Raw genomic sequence first — 14,942 nt, forward strand, 5'->3', positions numbered from 1 at the left:
ATACAAAGTGGTGATTACACTTGGCATGCGCTTATGTAGCCTGTCGAGGGCTCAGGTTCTCGATGTTTTCGTACGGCGATAGATAGGCGATTCAAACGGACTTCCACTTTCTCTGAGTGTCTTTCAGAAAACATTTTAAGGCCCGCGCCACCGTAAAAACGTATGGTTAACGAGGGACCGACGATGTGTGCTCCACTCGAAACGAACTTCGTCAAAAATGTTGCATAGCTTGCTTCACGACAGTAAGGTAGTTTGGTGGGCCTTGGTTTGGTGTAAATGAGCTTCAGACCAGTTGTCCAGTTGTAGGTAAAGTAATTTTCAAGTCTTTACTCGAGCTTTGAGGGAGGCCGTGCCTCCAACTGAGTTTTAAAATGTTTGATTAAATGTGAAGGGATCTGTTGACCAGCTACGTGCGCTTTTTTGTTTTTACTTATTGCAATTTGCACTTGTGCTAATTAAAGAACATTTTCAGTGAGTAATTAGGCCATTTATGTAACGCATCACCCAATGCATTCTTACTATAAGGTAATAAGGAAAAACTGAAATTATAGCAGTTTCTAAGGTGCAGATAAACGTATCAAAATGACATTATGTTCAAATATTTGTGTAGTTAGCGGAACATTGTTGTAAACGAATGCACGCGATTATTTGGTATTTGAAAAGTTTAATCAATAAATATGCAACGACAGGACAATTCAATCGACTCTCGCACAAGGCCATAAGCAATGACAGCGATGTTGAATATTGCTTCCAATGTATATATTGAGACGGGTTACACAGCACATTCGGGTGGACGCGTTTCGTCTAAATGACTTTATCGACACCCTCTCGGAAATTAAAACAATACAAACAGTGTTTGTATTGTTTTAATTTCCGAGAGGGTGTCGATAAAGTCATTTAGACGAAACGCGTCCACCCGAATGTGCTGTGTAACCCGTCTCAATATACACATTTGTCTATCGCTACTCAACATTGCTTCCAATGTGTCTGATATTGTATTTAACCGAATTACCTAAATACCTAGCTAGACTCGCCGTTCATCACATAACGTTTAGGTTTGCTGGATAACATCTCGACATGTTCGGTGTTAAGCGGATCTCCTGTACACCTAAAACATATTTCTACTGTAACACCTTGTCCTATCCATAAAAAGCTAACAGCGAAGGAACGCATCCGCGTGCAGCTTCAAGCCTGACAGACCATTGTGAGATTCGGTGAGTAATGATACGACTCAGATAAGACTGATTGGAAAGTCGTTTTTTTTCTAAGTTTGCAAGGGCACGCGCAATGCCAGGCTGGTGGGCTCTTATTTTTTTTCAGTTATTCTGCCCTTGGGTAAAGTAACGTATACCAAATGGGTGGCGTGGGTAGGGGCTTTACTACATCAAACACCACAGTTTGTCGGTTAGAATTGAAATGAGGGCCATTCGTTGATTGTTCTTTCCATGCAACTTCCTAGTGTTTTTAATGGTACCTACCTATTATTTGGAGGAGTGCCTTGAAGGAGTGACGTCGCTTTATGGATACGGCCTGTCCACGATAAAATAGCTGCTTGTACTTTATTTGAATAAAAAAGTTAAAAGGGCTTCAGTGTCTCTAGTCAATTTGAAAGAAAAAGCGATACGTGGCATGTGCGGATATCAAATTATTTACGCATGGTTCCAACGGAATTGATTAGGTAGGTACTAGGTATTTATGAACTCTGGCTGTTCGTCGGCAGCAGGGCCGACGGAGAAGCCCTGGTGACGTCACCTGCCCGCTGTGACGTCATCAGTCGGCTGCTGACGTCACACAGAGCCGGTCTATATTAGCGCGGCCTGCCGCCGGCGGCGTCAGATCGTTCTGCGCCGTCAGAGTACGGACGAACGGTGGACGGACCTGCCGGTGACCGGTGACCTGACCCGCCCGCAGCGTGACCTGTGACCTCTGAGACACACACTGACCTGGAGACACGATGGCGAGCCAGTGCCGCCAAAACTACCACGAGGACTCCGAGGCCGGGGTCAACAAACAGATCAACATGGAGCTGTTCGCCAGCTACACCTACCTATCCATGGTGAGCAGAACGCAATCGCAGATAACCAGTGGCACACTGCTTATGCATGTGATTACGTGCTTACGTTACTTACGTACTTACGTAGCTTCGTAGTTCATCGTTCAGAAGCAATTGCATTGCACTATTGCACGGCTTGCATAAGCCTATGCTCTTACTTAAAAGAGTGCGAAAGTGCGAGTTACTGCGAGTTCCGGCTCTTTTCATAGGGTTTATCTTTTCATTCGGCTTATCTACCGGCTTAATTGTATCTCGCGTCACATATCCCTGTATTTACCAGTAGAATCAGTTGCATAATGCATAAGTACGGTGGCCGACCCGTCGACCCGCGGTAGGTCTCCCCTCTGTGGATCGCATTTGGCTCCCGTCGCTGGCAGCTGTGCGCGCCGAGCGGCACTGCGCAGCGCCCTCCCCCCTCGCCCCCTCCCCCCGCCCTGACCGGAGCTCGGTCATTCAGCGTTGGGGGAGTACGCAACTACGCAACGGGGCCGGACGTGCACTGCCTGAATCGGCGGCGGACTCTAAAGAAATGACGCTAGTGCTTCACACGATTCTCACTTCCCTTGGAACCCACTGTATAGGTATCTAAAAATTCGAAAATATAATTTATAGTGTCTACCTTTTGAAGCATGTTTTAAATAGAGACGGTACAGGGTGTCCCGAAAGTTTTGCAACATCCCTAACGTTGTAAATTAAACACTTCAGAGTTGTCGTTTCCGCTTTATTTAACAACCAACATAGTCACCGCGAAGCCGGGCACACTTCTGGACACGTGATGGCATGCTGGCCACCAGGCGGCGCAGTGTGTCCGCGGAGATGTCTCTCCAGGCCTTCTTCAGCCGGCGCTCGAGCTGACCCAGGTTGGTGGCGGGCTCCTGCTGGTCGAGGCTCTCCTTCATGATTGCCCACACATTCTCTATCGGGTTTAGGTCGGGGGAGTTGCCAGGCCACTCCCCTTTACCCCAAAACCCTGGGAGGTGTTCCGCACACCATTCTTGTGTCCGCTTTGCGGTGTGTGCTGGTGCGCCATCTTGCATAAAAATTCCTTCTGACCTCCGGTCGACGATTTTCTTCTCCGTGACACCGCCATTGCTGCTCTTACGGTTGAACGCCGGCAGAAGTGAGCCCTCCAGAATCTCGGACACGTAGTATGCGGTGTTGACAGTCTGGTTTTTTGGCACCACGTGAAGTTCAGTCAGGCCCTGTGCGGTCATTCCGCCCCACACCATGAGTTTCGCGGGGTGCTTGATGATTTCAACCGGGGGCACTTCGTCGCGAGATTTCGCCCAGACTCGATCGTTTTGCCGATTTGGCGTGTGCTGGATTTCGAAGATGGACTCGTCGGACCAGATGACGTTCTTGAACTCATCGAAGCCCCAATTTTTCCCCTCTTGCAAAATTCCAATCTTGCAAGCTTCTGTTCTCTTGTCATTTTCGGCTGTTTTGATCTTTTGTACGACCGGAAATGCTTCGACTGGGTCATGAACCGATGGACACCCGACTTTGACACCGGGTAACCCTTTCGCGTCAGCCGCGTGGCCAATTTCCTGACGCTTTAGCCACGCTTGCCAGCAGCTTTGGCACAGACGATTCTGGCGACGTTGGACACGGCACGCGGCCGGCCTGAACGTTTCTTGTCGGCTAACGGTTTGCCGTCGCGAAAACGTTTCCACCACCGGTAGCCAGTGGTCCGATCGACGCCCAGCTTCTCTGCGACAACCCCCTGCGCCACGCCACCTTCCAGCAACCCGATCGCGCGGGAGCGCACCGCCTCTCTGCGCGTTACCCGTCCGGCCACCTTCATGTCTGCGACTGACCTAAGGTCAGACGGCGGCCGCCCCAGACGGGTCAGCCGTGCCCCGCGGCAATAACCGCCGCTGGGTCGGGTGGGCAGTCGCGCCGTCTACCCGGGACAAGCGGAAGGTTGCCAGTGGAACGTTGATTATAGCGGTAGAGACAAAACATATGGGAAAACGGATGTTGCAAAACTTTCGGGACACCCTGTAGACGGCCATTCAAAGGAAACAAATTGTCACTTAAGGACAAGGTAAGGTCAAAGGTAAGGTAACAGAGGTTATTTTGGGTCAAATGTTTTATGTTGCCGATTTCGACTTTCTTGGCCTCATAACTCGAGGTTGCAATAGGTACCATGGGAAAGCGTTCGATTCGACAGCTTATTATTAAAAGCTCCTTACATTTACAGTTGACCACGGTTTGTTAATTGTTTTAAAGTTCAACGGTTCGGTTTACAACGGGCAGGAATCGTTTGCACTGACTTAATCGATACCTACTTATACTTTTTGCTTAGGTGAAGTCAGCTCAAGGTGTTAACTTCAGGTCAAGGTCGGGTCACACCGTCTTAGGTCACGAAGCTGGTCGAAGGAGGTTATGACGCATATAATTCGATTCGGCAGGTCTTTTCGAGTCCATTGCGGCTTTCTCGAGTCCCTACTCCCCTGCTCAATTTGGTCTGTCATTATTGACGAAGTATTCTGATAGTGATGACCCTGGTGAGGTCACCCAGTCAACAGAACAATTAACAAAAGTGAAGCATCGGAACTCCCAAGGATGCCGTGAGCTTGAGGCAGTCATAGATAATTCCCGATGCCAGAATAAAAGCATCCATATATTCTCATTGACTTAAAATGATGAGGTCACGTGACCTCACCGACTTTACCTCGGGTGACTCTTGGGAAGGTTCTGAGATCGAAGCTTTGAGAGCTCGGGAGTTAACTAATTACTGTAACTTTCATTTCCCTGTGGAAAAAATATCCTGGCACTGAGCGCCTTGAGAATTTGCGACATTTTAGGACCGCCCGTAGATTCATTTATGACACCATGGATCACTCAGTGTGAGTGACCTGACCTAATCTGAAAATGCGATTGTGTAAAAAGATCCGTCTTGAACCAAAGGTCAGGTGCGCCAGCCTTCAGCGCTATGTGACCACTGCGCTCCGAGCAATTGCAAACGGGCGGCACCCTTTGACCGGGGAGAGCTAATCTACATTACCGTTACACCGTACATACATAACGGTACGGAGTCATCTCCCCTGCTCCGCATCCCCCCACAGGCCTACTTCTTCGACCGGGACGACGTCGCCTTCCCCGGCTTCTTCGACTACTTCAAGAAGGCTTCTGACGAGGAGCGCGAGCATGCGCAGAAGCTGATGAAGTTCCAGAACCAGCGCGGCGGCCGGGTGCTGCTGCAGCCCGTCATGAAGCCAGCTCAGGACCAGTGGGGCTCGCCGCTGGCGGCCGCACGCGCCGCCCTCGAGCTGGAGAAGTCGGTGAACCAGTCGCTCCTGGATCTACACACGGTGGCCGGCTCCCACGGCGACGCCCAGATGTGCGACTTCATCGAGAACGAGTTCCTCACCGAACAGGTAAAGACCAAGAGCTGAGGAGAGGGGAGTGGAGAAAAAGGAACTATTGGTGACCGCGGGTCACACAGCTGAGAATATGTAAATAGTAATTCGTTGGGGGTCATGCATAAATGGGTAGTGAATAATGAAGCTACAGCGATGGGATTAGTGCAGCTGTGGACAGTGCGGTAAGAAAGACCGACCATGATGACCCAACCATGCCGAGCCAGCCCGCTGACCAGCCGTCTGTTTCCAGGTGGAGGCGATCAAGGAGCTGGGTGACATGATCACAAGGATGGAGCGCTGCGGTCCGGGGCTGGGAGAGTACCTCTTCGACCGCGACCTCAAGAAGGAGTGAGCACCGCCACCCGGGGCTGGGAGAGTACCTTTTCGTCCGCGACCTCAAGAAGGAGTGAGCGCTAAGCACTCCATTTCTTTTGCCGGCGTCACCGATGTAGGTCGTCGTCAGCCAGTGGTCGTCATATCCGGACTCCGGAGTTCGACAATCGTGTACGCTTGTTTCAGTGGTGAAATGTTGCGTGCGTCATGTGCATCTAAAAATTGTGCGTTTAACGCCACAACCTTCGGAAGTCGCCGGCAGGCGGGTCTCGTTGATATTGTCAGTTAAAGTGAGTACAAATAGCAATAAATCCAGACCAACTAACGCACTCTTCTTGTAGTTGGACCATCCGCCACGCTTAGGAATATTTCGCTGAACTCAACAGGGCAGATGACCCCCCCCCCCTACACACGCAAACACGCACCCCTCTCCCCAACGAACACTCCCCAATGACCCTCCCCCCCACACACACACACTCCACCCCTCTCCAACGAACACAAACGTTTTCCACGACTCCAGCATTTATTAATCCACTTTAAAAGGCAGAACATTCGTACATCTATTCCGCATCTGATTACGGGGAGCGTCTCAAAGCAGCCGTTCAAACTTCAGAAGTCTGAGGCGGCCACTGAGAGTCGCTCCGGCCCATCCTGCCCAGTCATATATCGCAGTACTACACGAAACAATCCGGAGACAATCCTAGCGTTCACCCAGAACCACACTCACGTCAAAGACGGCTGTTAGTCAGTGCTTAAAGACTAACAGGATCAGAACGCCGGAGATTTTCGGCGGCCACTCGGTACAGGCGGAGCTGGCTCACCAGCCCCGACCACTGTGGTTATTTATCTATCGCGAGCAGTATATGTATCGTCACCAGTTTCTACAATATTGTCAGCATCACAGCGGGGTGTTGAACGGTGACGGCGGCGGCGTGGGGACCGGCGCACGCGCTTCTGTCATGGAGCGGACACTCGGAGACTCTGAACCACCCGAGTCTGGTGCACGGCGGCGATCGTCCGACCTGCACACCGTCACTGATATTCGTAATATGAGACCTACATTGACCGCCCCGCTCGGCAGGTTAGACACTGGGAGCCAGGAGAGGGTCAGAACAGCCCGACAACACCTCAGCGGGCAGCTGTATGCACCAGCGTGCCGCCGACTGTCGACCCCCTCACAGTCACCGACCTGCCACCGGCGGGCCCGGCACTCGGATATCCTCTGGCCGCCGTTCGACAGGCCGACTCGAGCTACCAGCGGCGCCAGTGCGGCTCGCACGACACGGGACGGAAGCACACCAACCTAGACCAGCCTTACGACAATTATAACTCCCAATACACCATCGCTCTGTCACTACTGTACGCATAAACATTCACAACTGTTCAGTCTGGGCTTAATCAATCATTCCATAAACATTTATCAATCCCCAACGGCAGCTGATATCTGTCTGCGACGTCTAATTCGGTCGCAGTTAGTGCATCATATCAATTGCACGATTGAATAAGCGGCGACTGAGTCGCCCTCCAATATCTACCCAGAACGCAAACCAATGAGAAATAGCTCTGTCTCCCCCCCCCCCTCCCTCGACACATACACCGGACCTCTCAGGCTGCTGCACTTCTCACATACGGCCAATCATATCCGCCCTAGGTTAGAGTTAGTACGCGAGAGGAACTACGTCGGGCGATACTCACGTCTCCCATACCAATGCGTCGGAACATTCACGTCCGCGTCCGCCTACATTATCGGTCAGTCACGTCTCCCATCCGCCTGCGGCGGCGACATTCACGTCTCCGTCCGCCTGCATCAAAAGCCGAGAGCTTCTTCTACCCAGCGCGACCGTACACAGCGCGGAGCTCAGCATCTTCTGACACAGAACACATCGTGCCGACGGCCGTCCGAGGGAGCGAGGGCCCACTGTCCTCTCCCTCTCCACACTTACAGCTCAGTCCACGGCGTTCTTAAGCCGCGCACGGCAGGCGCCGCCAGGAGGAGCTCCAGTCCAGTCAGTCAGACAGGCCAGTCTCCGAGAGTCTGTCGGACTGCCAGTCACAGACCAGTGACCAGACCAGTGACCAGACCAGACCAGTCAGTCAGACAGGCCAGTCTCCGAGAGTCTGTCGGACTGCCGGCCACAGACCAGTGGCCAGACCAGACCAGTCAGTCTCCGAGTCTGAGGGACAGCTGGCCAAAGACCAGTCCAGCCAGTCTCCGGGATCTATCCGACTGCCGGTCACAGACTCTGCCAGCCGTCCGGCAGCGCTCAGAGTCTGTCGGACCACCGGTCACAGACCAGTCCAGCCAGTCTCTGAGAGTCTGCCCGACTGCCGGTCACAGGCTCTGCCAGCCGTCCGGCAGCGCTCAGAGATTCTGCCAGTCTGTCTGACTGAACGAGTCCTCCATGAGGCGGGTCACCTCCTCGGGGATGCCGTGCGCGATCCACAGCCGGTTCAGCTTGTCGTACTGCTCACGCCACAGCGTCAGAGGGTTGCCTCGGTTCAGGCCCTGGTCCATCTCGCCGAACTTGTCCACGTACGGCGGGGGGACGCTGGCACCTGGAGGGGACACCACCGAAAGATGGAAAGTGTTAGAGATGCCTGGGTTGGAGCCGACGACAGACGCTGATATTCGAATGGTGGTGCAAGGATGTTTTCAAGCAATTAACTATGCTCAAATGGTCTTGGTATTTTGACCCCGAAACCCCCTTGTAACCCTCCCCCATTGTACAGTTTCCTCTGTTCCATCCTCAGAGTATGCAACCTCCTCCATCCTTCATTCGCCATACCTCTAACCCCTTTAATCCGGGGCGGAAAGTCACCTTCATCCTCCTCAGGAGCAGTTTTACGTGCGGTGGGGTAACCGTTAGAGGGCTGGGTGGCCTGTCCATCGTCACGGGCCGCCCAGACCAATGCCTCCCCCTAATTCCTGCAATCCTCCCGGCTGGTCTGAAAAGGCCTCATTAGACCGAAAGGTCTAGCCTTACAAAACAAAACAAACAAACCCCACCGTGATCCGCTCGCTGTCCTCTGCTCTAACCTGTGCCCTGAGCTGCTCACTGGCATGTGCTCTTTGGTGCCCACCGCTCATTGACCTGCGCCCTCTCCACTGCCCTGCTCTAATCTTGACTCGTGTCCTGCCGCGCCCTCTGACTTGTGCTATGAGCTATGACCTCTGTAGACTGAACCCTGTGCCATGCCCTATTATTTGAACTATGCCCCGACCTCTGCCCCCGATCACTGACCCGGTACCCCTGTAGTGACCCCCGTTGACTGACCTCGGACTTTGTTGACCAGCAGGTGGACGCGACACTCGCGGATGCGCAGCATGACGCCGGAGCCGGCGCCGCAGCGCATCAGGTGCGCGTTGCAGGCGCCGATCTGTCCGATGTGCTCCACCTGCACCTGGCAGCAGTACGACTGGGAGCACAGCAGCTCGCCGCACGCCAGACACATGGCCGGCACGCGCGACTCGCCGTCGCTGCTCGGACACGTGAAGTCAGATACCTGGTGGAAATAGGGGGAGGGTCAGTTGGGACGGTACAGTTCGGTGAGCCAGGAATGGTGGCGTGCCGCGTCGAGCAGCGGATCAGCTTGGAATTGAGTTGAGTCGTGACAGATACACGTCCTAGGGTTGATAGATGAACCGGACAGACCCATCGCTACACACTTGGCGACGAGTCTGGCCAGTCCATCTCTCAATTCATAATTCATCTTGGTGATAAGGTTGAGTGCCAGTGAGCTTATCATGCAGTATGCTCTGTCAGTTGGATATGAACGGCTGTGAAGTAATTCTTCAAACTGCATAATCTTTTCGATTTAAAGCCCTCAAAAACTGCTCCGAACACCACCACAAACTCTGAGCACAGGTCGCTAAGGGCGATCTTCCGCCGCGTCCTGTGGTCACCACCGACCTTGTTGATAAGCTCGGAGAAGTCGACGGGCAGCGGGATGAGTGTGTTGACTGACAGCGGGTAGCGAACGATGGGTCCGCGGCTGCCGGCCAGGTACGGCCCGATGTCCGGGTGGCGGCACCACCTGAGGGACAGACGGTACAGGTCAGAGGTCAGAGGGTACACAGGGGAGGGTCACAGACTGCCGGCCAGGTACGGCCCGATGTCCGGGTGGCGGCACCACCTGAGGGAGGACAGCAGACGTCAGAGGGCTCGGGTCGGGTCAGAGCTCAGCTATCAGCCGTCAGAGGTCACCGTAAGAGTCGGATATCAGCTGTCAATCCGTAGGGTGCAATAAGGGAGTCCCGATGGTCTACATGGGACCGGAAGGGTTACTCGTCAGAATTCACACGTCAGGGAGGCCAACAGTCGCGACAGCCGGGCCCAAGGCCTACGTGATAAAACTACTCGCCAGAATTCACACGTCAGGGAGGCCAACAGTCGCGACAGCCGGGCCCAAGGCCTACGTGATAAAACTAAAAAGAACAAGAACCACCGATAAACATTAAAGCGCTGCAGTAGCAAATCCGAAAAACCTACCCACAGCCCGCGTCCTCCCCGGCGGCGGCCACTCACTTGGCGATGAGATCTTGCAGCACGCTCTGGCAGTCAGTGGCCTGGGGCACGCAGAGCGAGTCCAATCCCAGGTAGCGCAGCAGGTGCGGGTACTGGGCCGCCAGCGGCAGCGGCTGCAGCAGCTCGTCGGGCGCGCGCACCCCTGTCAGGAAGTGAAAGTAGAGCGCGCAGCAGCGCAGGAACGGCGTCACCGCGCCGGCCACGTACTGGCGCAGCAGCGGCGGGCTTACATCGGCCACCTCGACACCGGCGGCGGAGCGGACCAGCGTGTAGAGCTCAGCCAGCCACTGCTGCTCGTCCTGGTCACCGGCGGCCGGCTCGTCGTCCGTCTCCATCGGCTGCTGGCGCGTCAGCTCGGCCACGTCCAGCGTCAGCAGGATCTGCACCAGGTGCAGCAGCAGCGACAGACGAACACACTGTAGGTCCTGGGGACGGGAGACGAGACCACAGCGTCAGCAGGATCTGCACCAGGTGCAGCAGCAGCGACAGACGAACACACTGCAGGTCCTGGGGACGGGAGACGAGACCACAGCGTCAGCAGGATCTGCACCAGGTGCAGCAGCAGCGACAGACGAACACACTGCAGGTCCTGCGGAGGGGAGGGACAGCACAGCGTCAGCAGGATCTGCACCAAGTGCAGCAGCAGCGACAGACGAACACACTGCAGGTCCTGGGGACGGGAGGGAGACCACATCGTCAGCAGGATCTGCACCAGGTGCAGCAGCAGCGACAGACGAACACACTGCAGGTCCTGGGGACGGGAGACGAGACCACAGCGTCAGCAGGATCTGCACCAGGTGCAGCAGCAGCGACAGACGAACACACTGCAGGTCCTGGGGAGTGAGACCACAGCGTCAGCAGGATCTGCACCAGGTGCAGCAGCAGCGACAGACGAACACACTGCAGGTCCTGGGGAGGGAGACGAGACCACAGCGTCAGCAGGATCTGCACCAGGTGCAGCAGCAGCGATAGACGAACACACTGCAGGTCCTGGGGACGGGAGACGAGACCACAGCGTCAGCAGGATCTGCACCAGGTGCAGCAGCAGCGACAGACGAACACACTGCAGGTCCTGCGGACGGGAGACGAGACCACAGCGTCAGCAGGATCTGCACCAGGTGCAGCAGCAGCGACAGACGAACACACTGCAGGTCCTGCGGAGGGAGACGAGACCACAGCGTCAGCAGGATCTGCACCAGGTGCAACAGCAGCGACAGACGAACACACTGCAGGTCCTGCGGAGGGAGACGAGACCACAGCGTCAGCAGGATCTGCACCAGGTGCAGCAGCAGCGACAGACGAACACACTGCAGGTCCTGGGGACGGAGACGAGACCACAGCGTCAGCAGGATCTGCACCAGGTGCAGCAGCAGCGACAGACGAACACACTGCAGGTCCTGGGGACGGAGACGAGACCACAGCGTCAGCAGGATCTGCACCAGGTGCAGCAGCAGCGACAGACGAACACACTGCAGGTCCTGCGGAGGGAGACGAGACCACAGCGTCAGCAGGATCTGCACCAGGTGCAGCAGCAGCGACAGACGAACACACTGCAGGTCCTGCGGACGGGAGACGAGACCACAGCGTCAGCAGGATCTGCACCAGGTGCAGCAGCAGCGACAGACGAACACACTGCAGGTCCTGGGGAGGGGAGGGAGACCACAGCGTCAGCAGGATCTGCACCAGGTGCAGCAGCAGCGACAGACGAACACACTGCAGGTCCTGCGGACGGAGACGAGACCACAGCGTCAGCAGGATCTGCACCAGGTGCAGCAGCAGCGACAGGCGAACACACTGCAGGTCCTGGGGAGGGAGACGAGACCACAGCGTCAGCAGGATCTGCACCAGGTGCAGCAACAGCGACAGACGAACACACTGCAGGTCCTGGGGACGGGAGGGAGACCACAGCGTCAGCAGGATCTGCACCAGGTGCAGCAGCAGCGACAGACGAACACACTGCAGGTCCTGCGGACGGAGACGAGACCACAGCGTCAGCAGGATCTGCACCAGGTGCAGCAGCAGCGACAGGCGAACACACTGCAGGTCCTGGGGAGGGAGACGAGACCACAGCGTCAGCAGGATCTGCACCAGGTGCAGCAGCAGCGACAGACGAACACACTGCAGGTCCTGGGGAGACGAGACCACAGCGTCAGCAGGATCTGCACCAGGTGCAGCAGCAGCGACAGACGAACACACTATAGGTCCTGCGGACGGAGACGAGACCACAGCGTTAGACAGCCGCACACACTGCAGGTAAATCTGGCGTCTGCGGAGGGACGCTATAGCTGCGCCAGTCAGTGCCCTCTTGCTCTACTTCACCTCCTCCTTTTATAAGACCTCTTGCTTTCTCAGCTTACCTGCAGTGATCCGGACGGCGCCCTCCTCTCCCCTACCTCTCTCCCCTCTCTCTAGTCCCTACCCCTCTCTCCACTCACCTGCAGTGAACCGGAGGGCGCCTGGATGCCGTCTGAGCCCAACTCCTCCTCCTCTCTGCCTTTCCCTCCCGTCTCTCTCTCCCTCACCTGCAGCGATCCGGAGGGCGCCTGGATGCCGTCTGCGCCCCCTCTCCTCTATATCTCCCATTCTCTCACCTGTAGCGATCCGGAGGGCGCCTGGATGCCGTCGGAGCACCCACCCTCCTCTTCCCCTCTATCTGTCTCTCTCGCTCCCTCGGCTCACCTGCAGCGATCCGGAGGGCGCCTGGATGCCGTCGGAGTGCTCGGCGAACAGTGTGGTGGTCAGCGAGCACAGGATCACCACCAGGCCGAAGGCGTCCATATCGGTGACGGGCGGCCCGCCGGCCGGCTGGTCCAGCAGCAGCCGCAGCAGGCCCAGGCAGCTGGCCTGCGCCGTACCCAGCTCGGCCACCACCGGCAGCATGGTGGCACACACGTGCGTCAGCTGCGTCAGGCAGATGTCGCCGCGACTGCCCAGTTCGGCCAGCAGCGGCCTGCCCGTGTGGCGCAGTAGCTGCTCCGTGGTGTGCAGCGTGTAGGCGCACGTCTGTAGGGTTAGCAGAGGCACCCGGCGGTCGCCCAGCTCCACGCGGCCGTCCAGACCCACCTGAACGGAACGGGACGGGACGGAACGGCGGTCAGCCGGACTCGGGACGACACGGCACAGCAATGTCGGTAATGAGCCAACAACTGTTTAGGATACGTATCCCCTCATGATCTCGTACATCAAAAGTTTGATCTGCAGTTCATTTTAGTTGTGTTGAGCTGCAAACCGCAACACGACCTTACAGCATCCAATAGACAAAGAAGCACATAAAACTCCTGAGAGAGGCAGGCTATCGGTGCCGCACGGAGGCGGTTCTATACGAATCACACCGCACATACGTACCATACAGGGAACCATGGCGAATGTGATCATCATCTCGCGAGTGGAGGTGGGGATCTCGGCTATGCGGTCACCGAGACGCACCTGGGCTCGGAACTGGTTCCCTGAAACGGCACACAGACAAGGTTTGAGTTCGGCTTCAAGTAAAACAATGGATCTTCTGAAACAGAGGCTCAAAGTAACAGCAGGGAGCCGATTATGAAACGTGTAGTGATGGATTATATGTCACAAATGGATTAAAAAAATAGAATAGTTATACTAGTTTAGCATTGAAATCAAACCTCAAGGAGACCAAAGATGACACATACGATACACAGCAACGTCTTATACAAAATATGAATGTGCAGTTATTCTTCAAAAAATTTGAGCTGGTCGAACCCCCCAATCGCCCCTCGCCCAGCGGTCTGTCGTACCTTCTCGCTGCGTCATGTGTTTGAGGACGGTCTTGAGGCCGGGGCTGCGGTAACGGACACGGCGCTGCTCCACGCTGTGGTCCGCACCGGGCGACTCATCCACCTGCACCACCTGGATGGGCAGACGGCCGTCAACGGACGGTCAATGATCGGCCAGCGGGTGAGGCGGGGAACAGCGGAACACAGGGCGGCCAACGGTCAAATTAACAATACTCAGTGTTTGGTGTACGATTGCAGCTAAAAGCAGCGTTAGGTTAAGGCTGACCAATAACTGGTTTCTGTAAACGTGTCTCTCAAATGCCTCAACGGGTTGATAATCCATTTAAACCGATTATCAATTAATAATCCGACTACCTGGTTCCCTCCTTCCCTCCCTTCGTCCCTGCCACCACCCTTTTCCACCCACCGTGTGCGCGCAGGCCAGCTGGAGTCCCTTGACCCAGACGTTGATGTTGTCGGCCGGCGGCCGGTCGTCTCCGTCGAGCGCCACCATGCGCGCCGGCACCAGGGGCACCACCGTGTTACTCAGACACTGGCACAGCGGGCAGAGGAACTCGCGCTTCTGCACGTCGTAGCTCATGTTGTGCCGCAGCCTGCCGGCGTCAGACGGGTAGTGTGTGAGAGGTGAGAGGGCGGACAGGAAGTGGTGGAGAGCTAGGCAATAACGGCCACAACAGGCTGGCAAGAGGCGACATAATTTAGCTGAAAGTCACAAGCAAGAAGGACGTGGCTGAACAACACATCATTCACGTATACAGTGATTAAGTCACTTTATCGTTCAATACCGTTCAGTGTCCGGTGTCTACTGCTGCTGAGATAGCCATATCAAAGCCCATAGGCCCTAATCCATAAACCGGCGGCATTGCAGATGTAGGCTACAACAGCCGGCGCTACTATATCCTCCTGC

The 14,942-nt window shown here is 55.5% G+C and overlaps 2 protein-coding genes across 3 annotated transcripts in view; one reads left to right on the forward strand and one right to left on the reverse strand.

The window, feature by feature from the left end:
* The first annotated feature begins 269 nt into the window (after positions 1-269).
* Positions 270-6,075, forward strand: LOC122382502 (soma ferritin-like). Of its 2 annotated transcripts, XM_043367904.1 has the most exons (5): positions 270-306; positions 1,154-1,214; positions 1,912-2,056; positions 5,125-5,436; positions 5,672-6,075. In XM_043367904.1, exons 3-5 carry the CDS (start codon positions 1,955-1,957, stop codon positions 5,771-5,773), a joined length of 516 nt encoding a protein of 171 aa, XP_043223839.1. In that variant the 5' UTR covers positions 270-306; positions 1,154-1,214; positions 1,912-1,954; the 3' UTR covers positions 5,774-6,075. The 2 variants fall into 2 exon arrangements, with proteins under 2 accessions (XP_043223839.1, XP_043223838.1); XM_043367903.1 differs by lacking the exon at positions 270-306 and having other exon boundaries at positions 975-1,214.
* Positions 6,076-6,258: 183 nt separating this feature from the next.
* The window catches only part of LOC122382503 (E3 ubiquitin-protein ligase UBR2-like), a 34,773-nt gene continuing 26,089 nt past the window's right edge, over positions 6,259-14,942 (reverse strand). Inside the window, exons 21-28 of the mRNA XM_043367905.1 lie at positions 14,442-14,628; positions 14,036-14,147; positions 13,626-13,726; positions 12,960-13,343; positions 10,281-10,705; positions 9,666-9,789; positions 9,030-9,258; positions 6,259-8,310 (exon numbers count right to left, since the gene is read on the reverse strand). Of these exons, the coding sequence (XP_043223840.1) occupies positions 8,117-8,310; positions 9,030-9,258; positions 9,666-9,789; positions 10,281-10,705; positions 12,960-13,343; positions 13,626-13,726; positions 14,036-14,147; positions 14,442-14,628 (1,756 nt within the window). The 3' untranslated portion in view covers positions 6,259-8,116. The remainder of the gene's footprint in view (positions 8,311-9,029; positions 9,259-9,665; positions 9,790-10,280; positions 10,706-12,959; positions 13,344-13,625; positions 13,727-14,035; positions 14,148-14,441; positions 14,629-14,942) is intronic.

Source organism: Amphibalanus amphitrite, unplaced genomic scaffold (assembly GCF_019059575.1).
Source record: "Amphibalanus amphitrite isolate SeventyFive unplaced genomic scaffold, NRLGWU_Aamphi_draft 000141F_arrow, whole genome shotgun sequence".
NCBI classification, from domain to species: domain Eukaryota; kingdom Metazoa; phylum Arthropoda; class Thecostraca; order Balanomorpha; family Balanidae; genus Amphibalanus; species Amphibalanus amphitrite.

Bases quoted from the DNA above. Each gene is read 5' to 3' on its own strand.
- LOC122382502 (XM_043367904.1), top strand. From the start codon at position 1,955: ATGGCGAGCCAGTGCCGCCAAAACTACCACGAGGACTCCGAGGCCGGG. The intron at 2,057-5,124 runs GTGAGCAGAACG...ATCCCCCCACAG, and splicing joins GCTACACCTACCTATCCATG to GCCTACTTCTTCGACCGGGA. The intron at 5,437-5,671 runs GTAAAGACCAAG...GTCTGTTTCCAG, and splicing joins ACGAGTTCCTCACCGAACAG to GTGGAGGCGATCAAGGAGCT.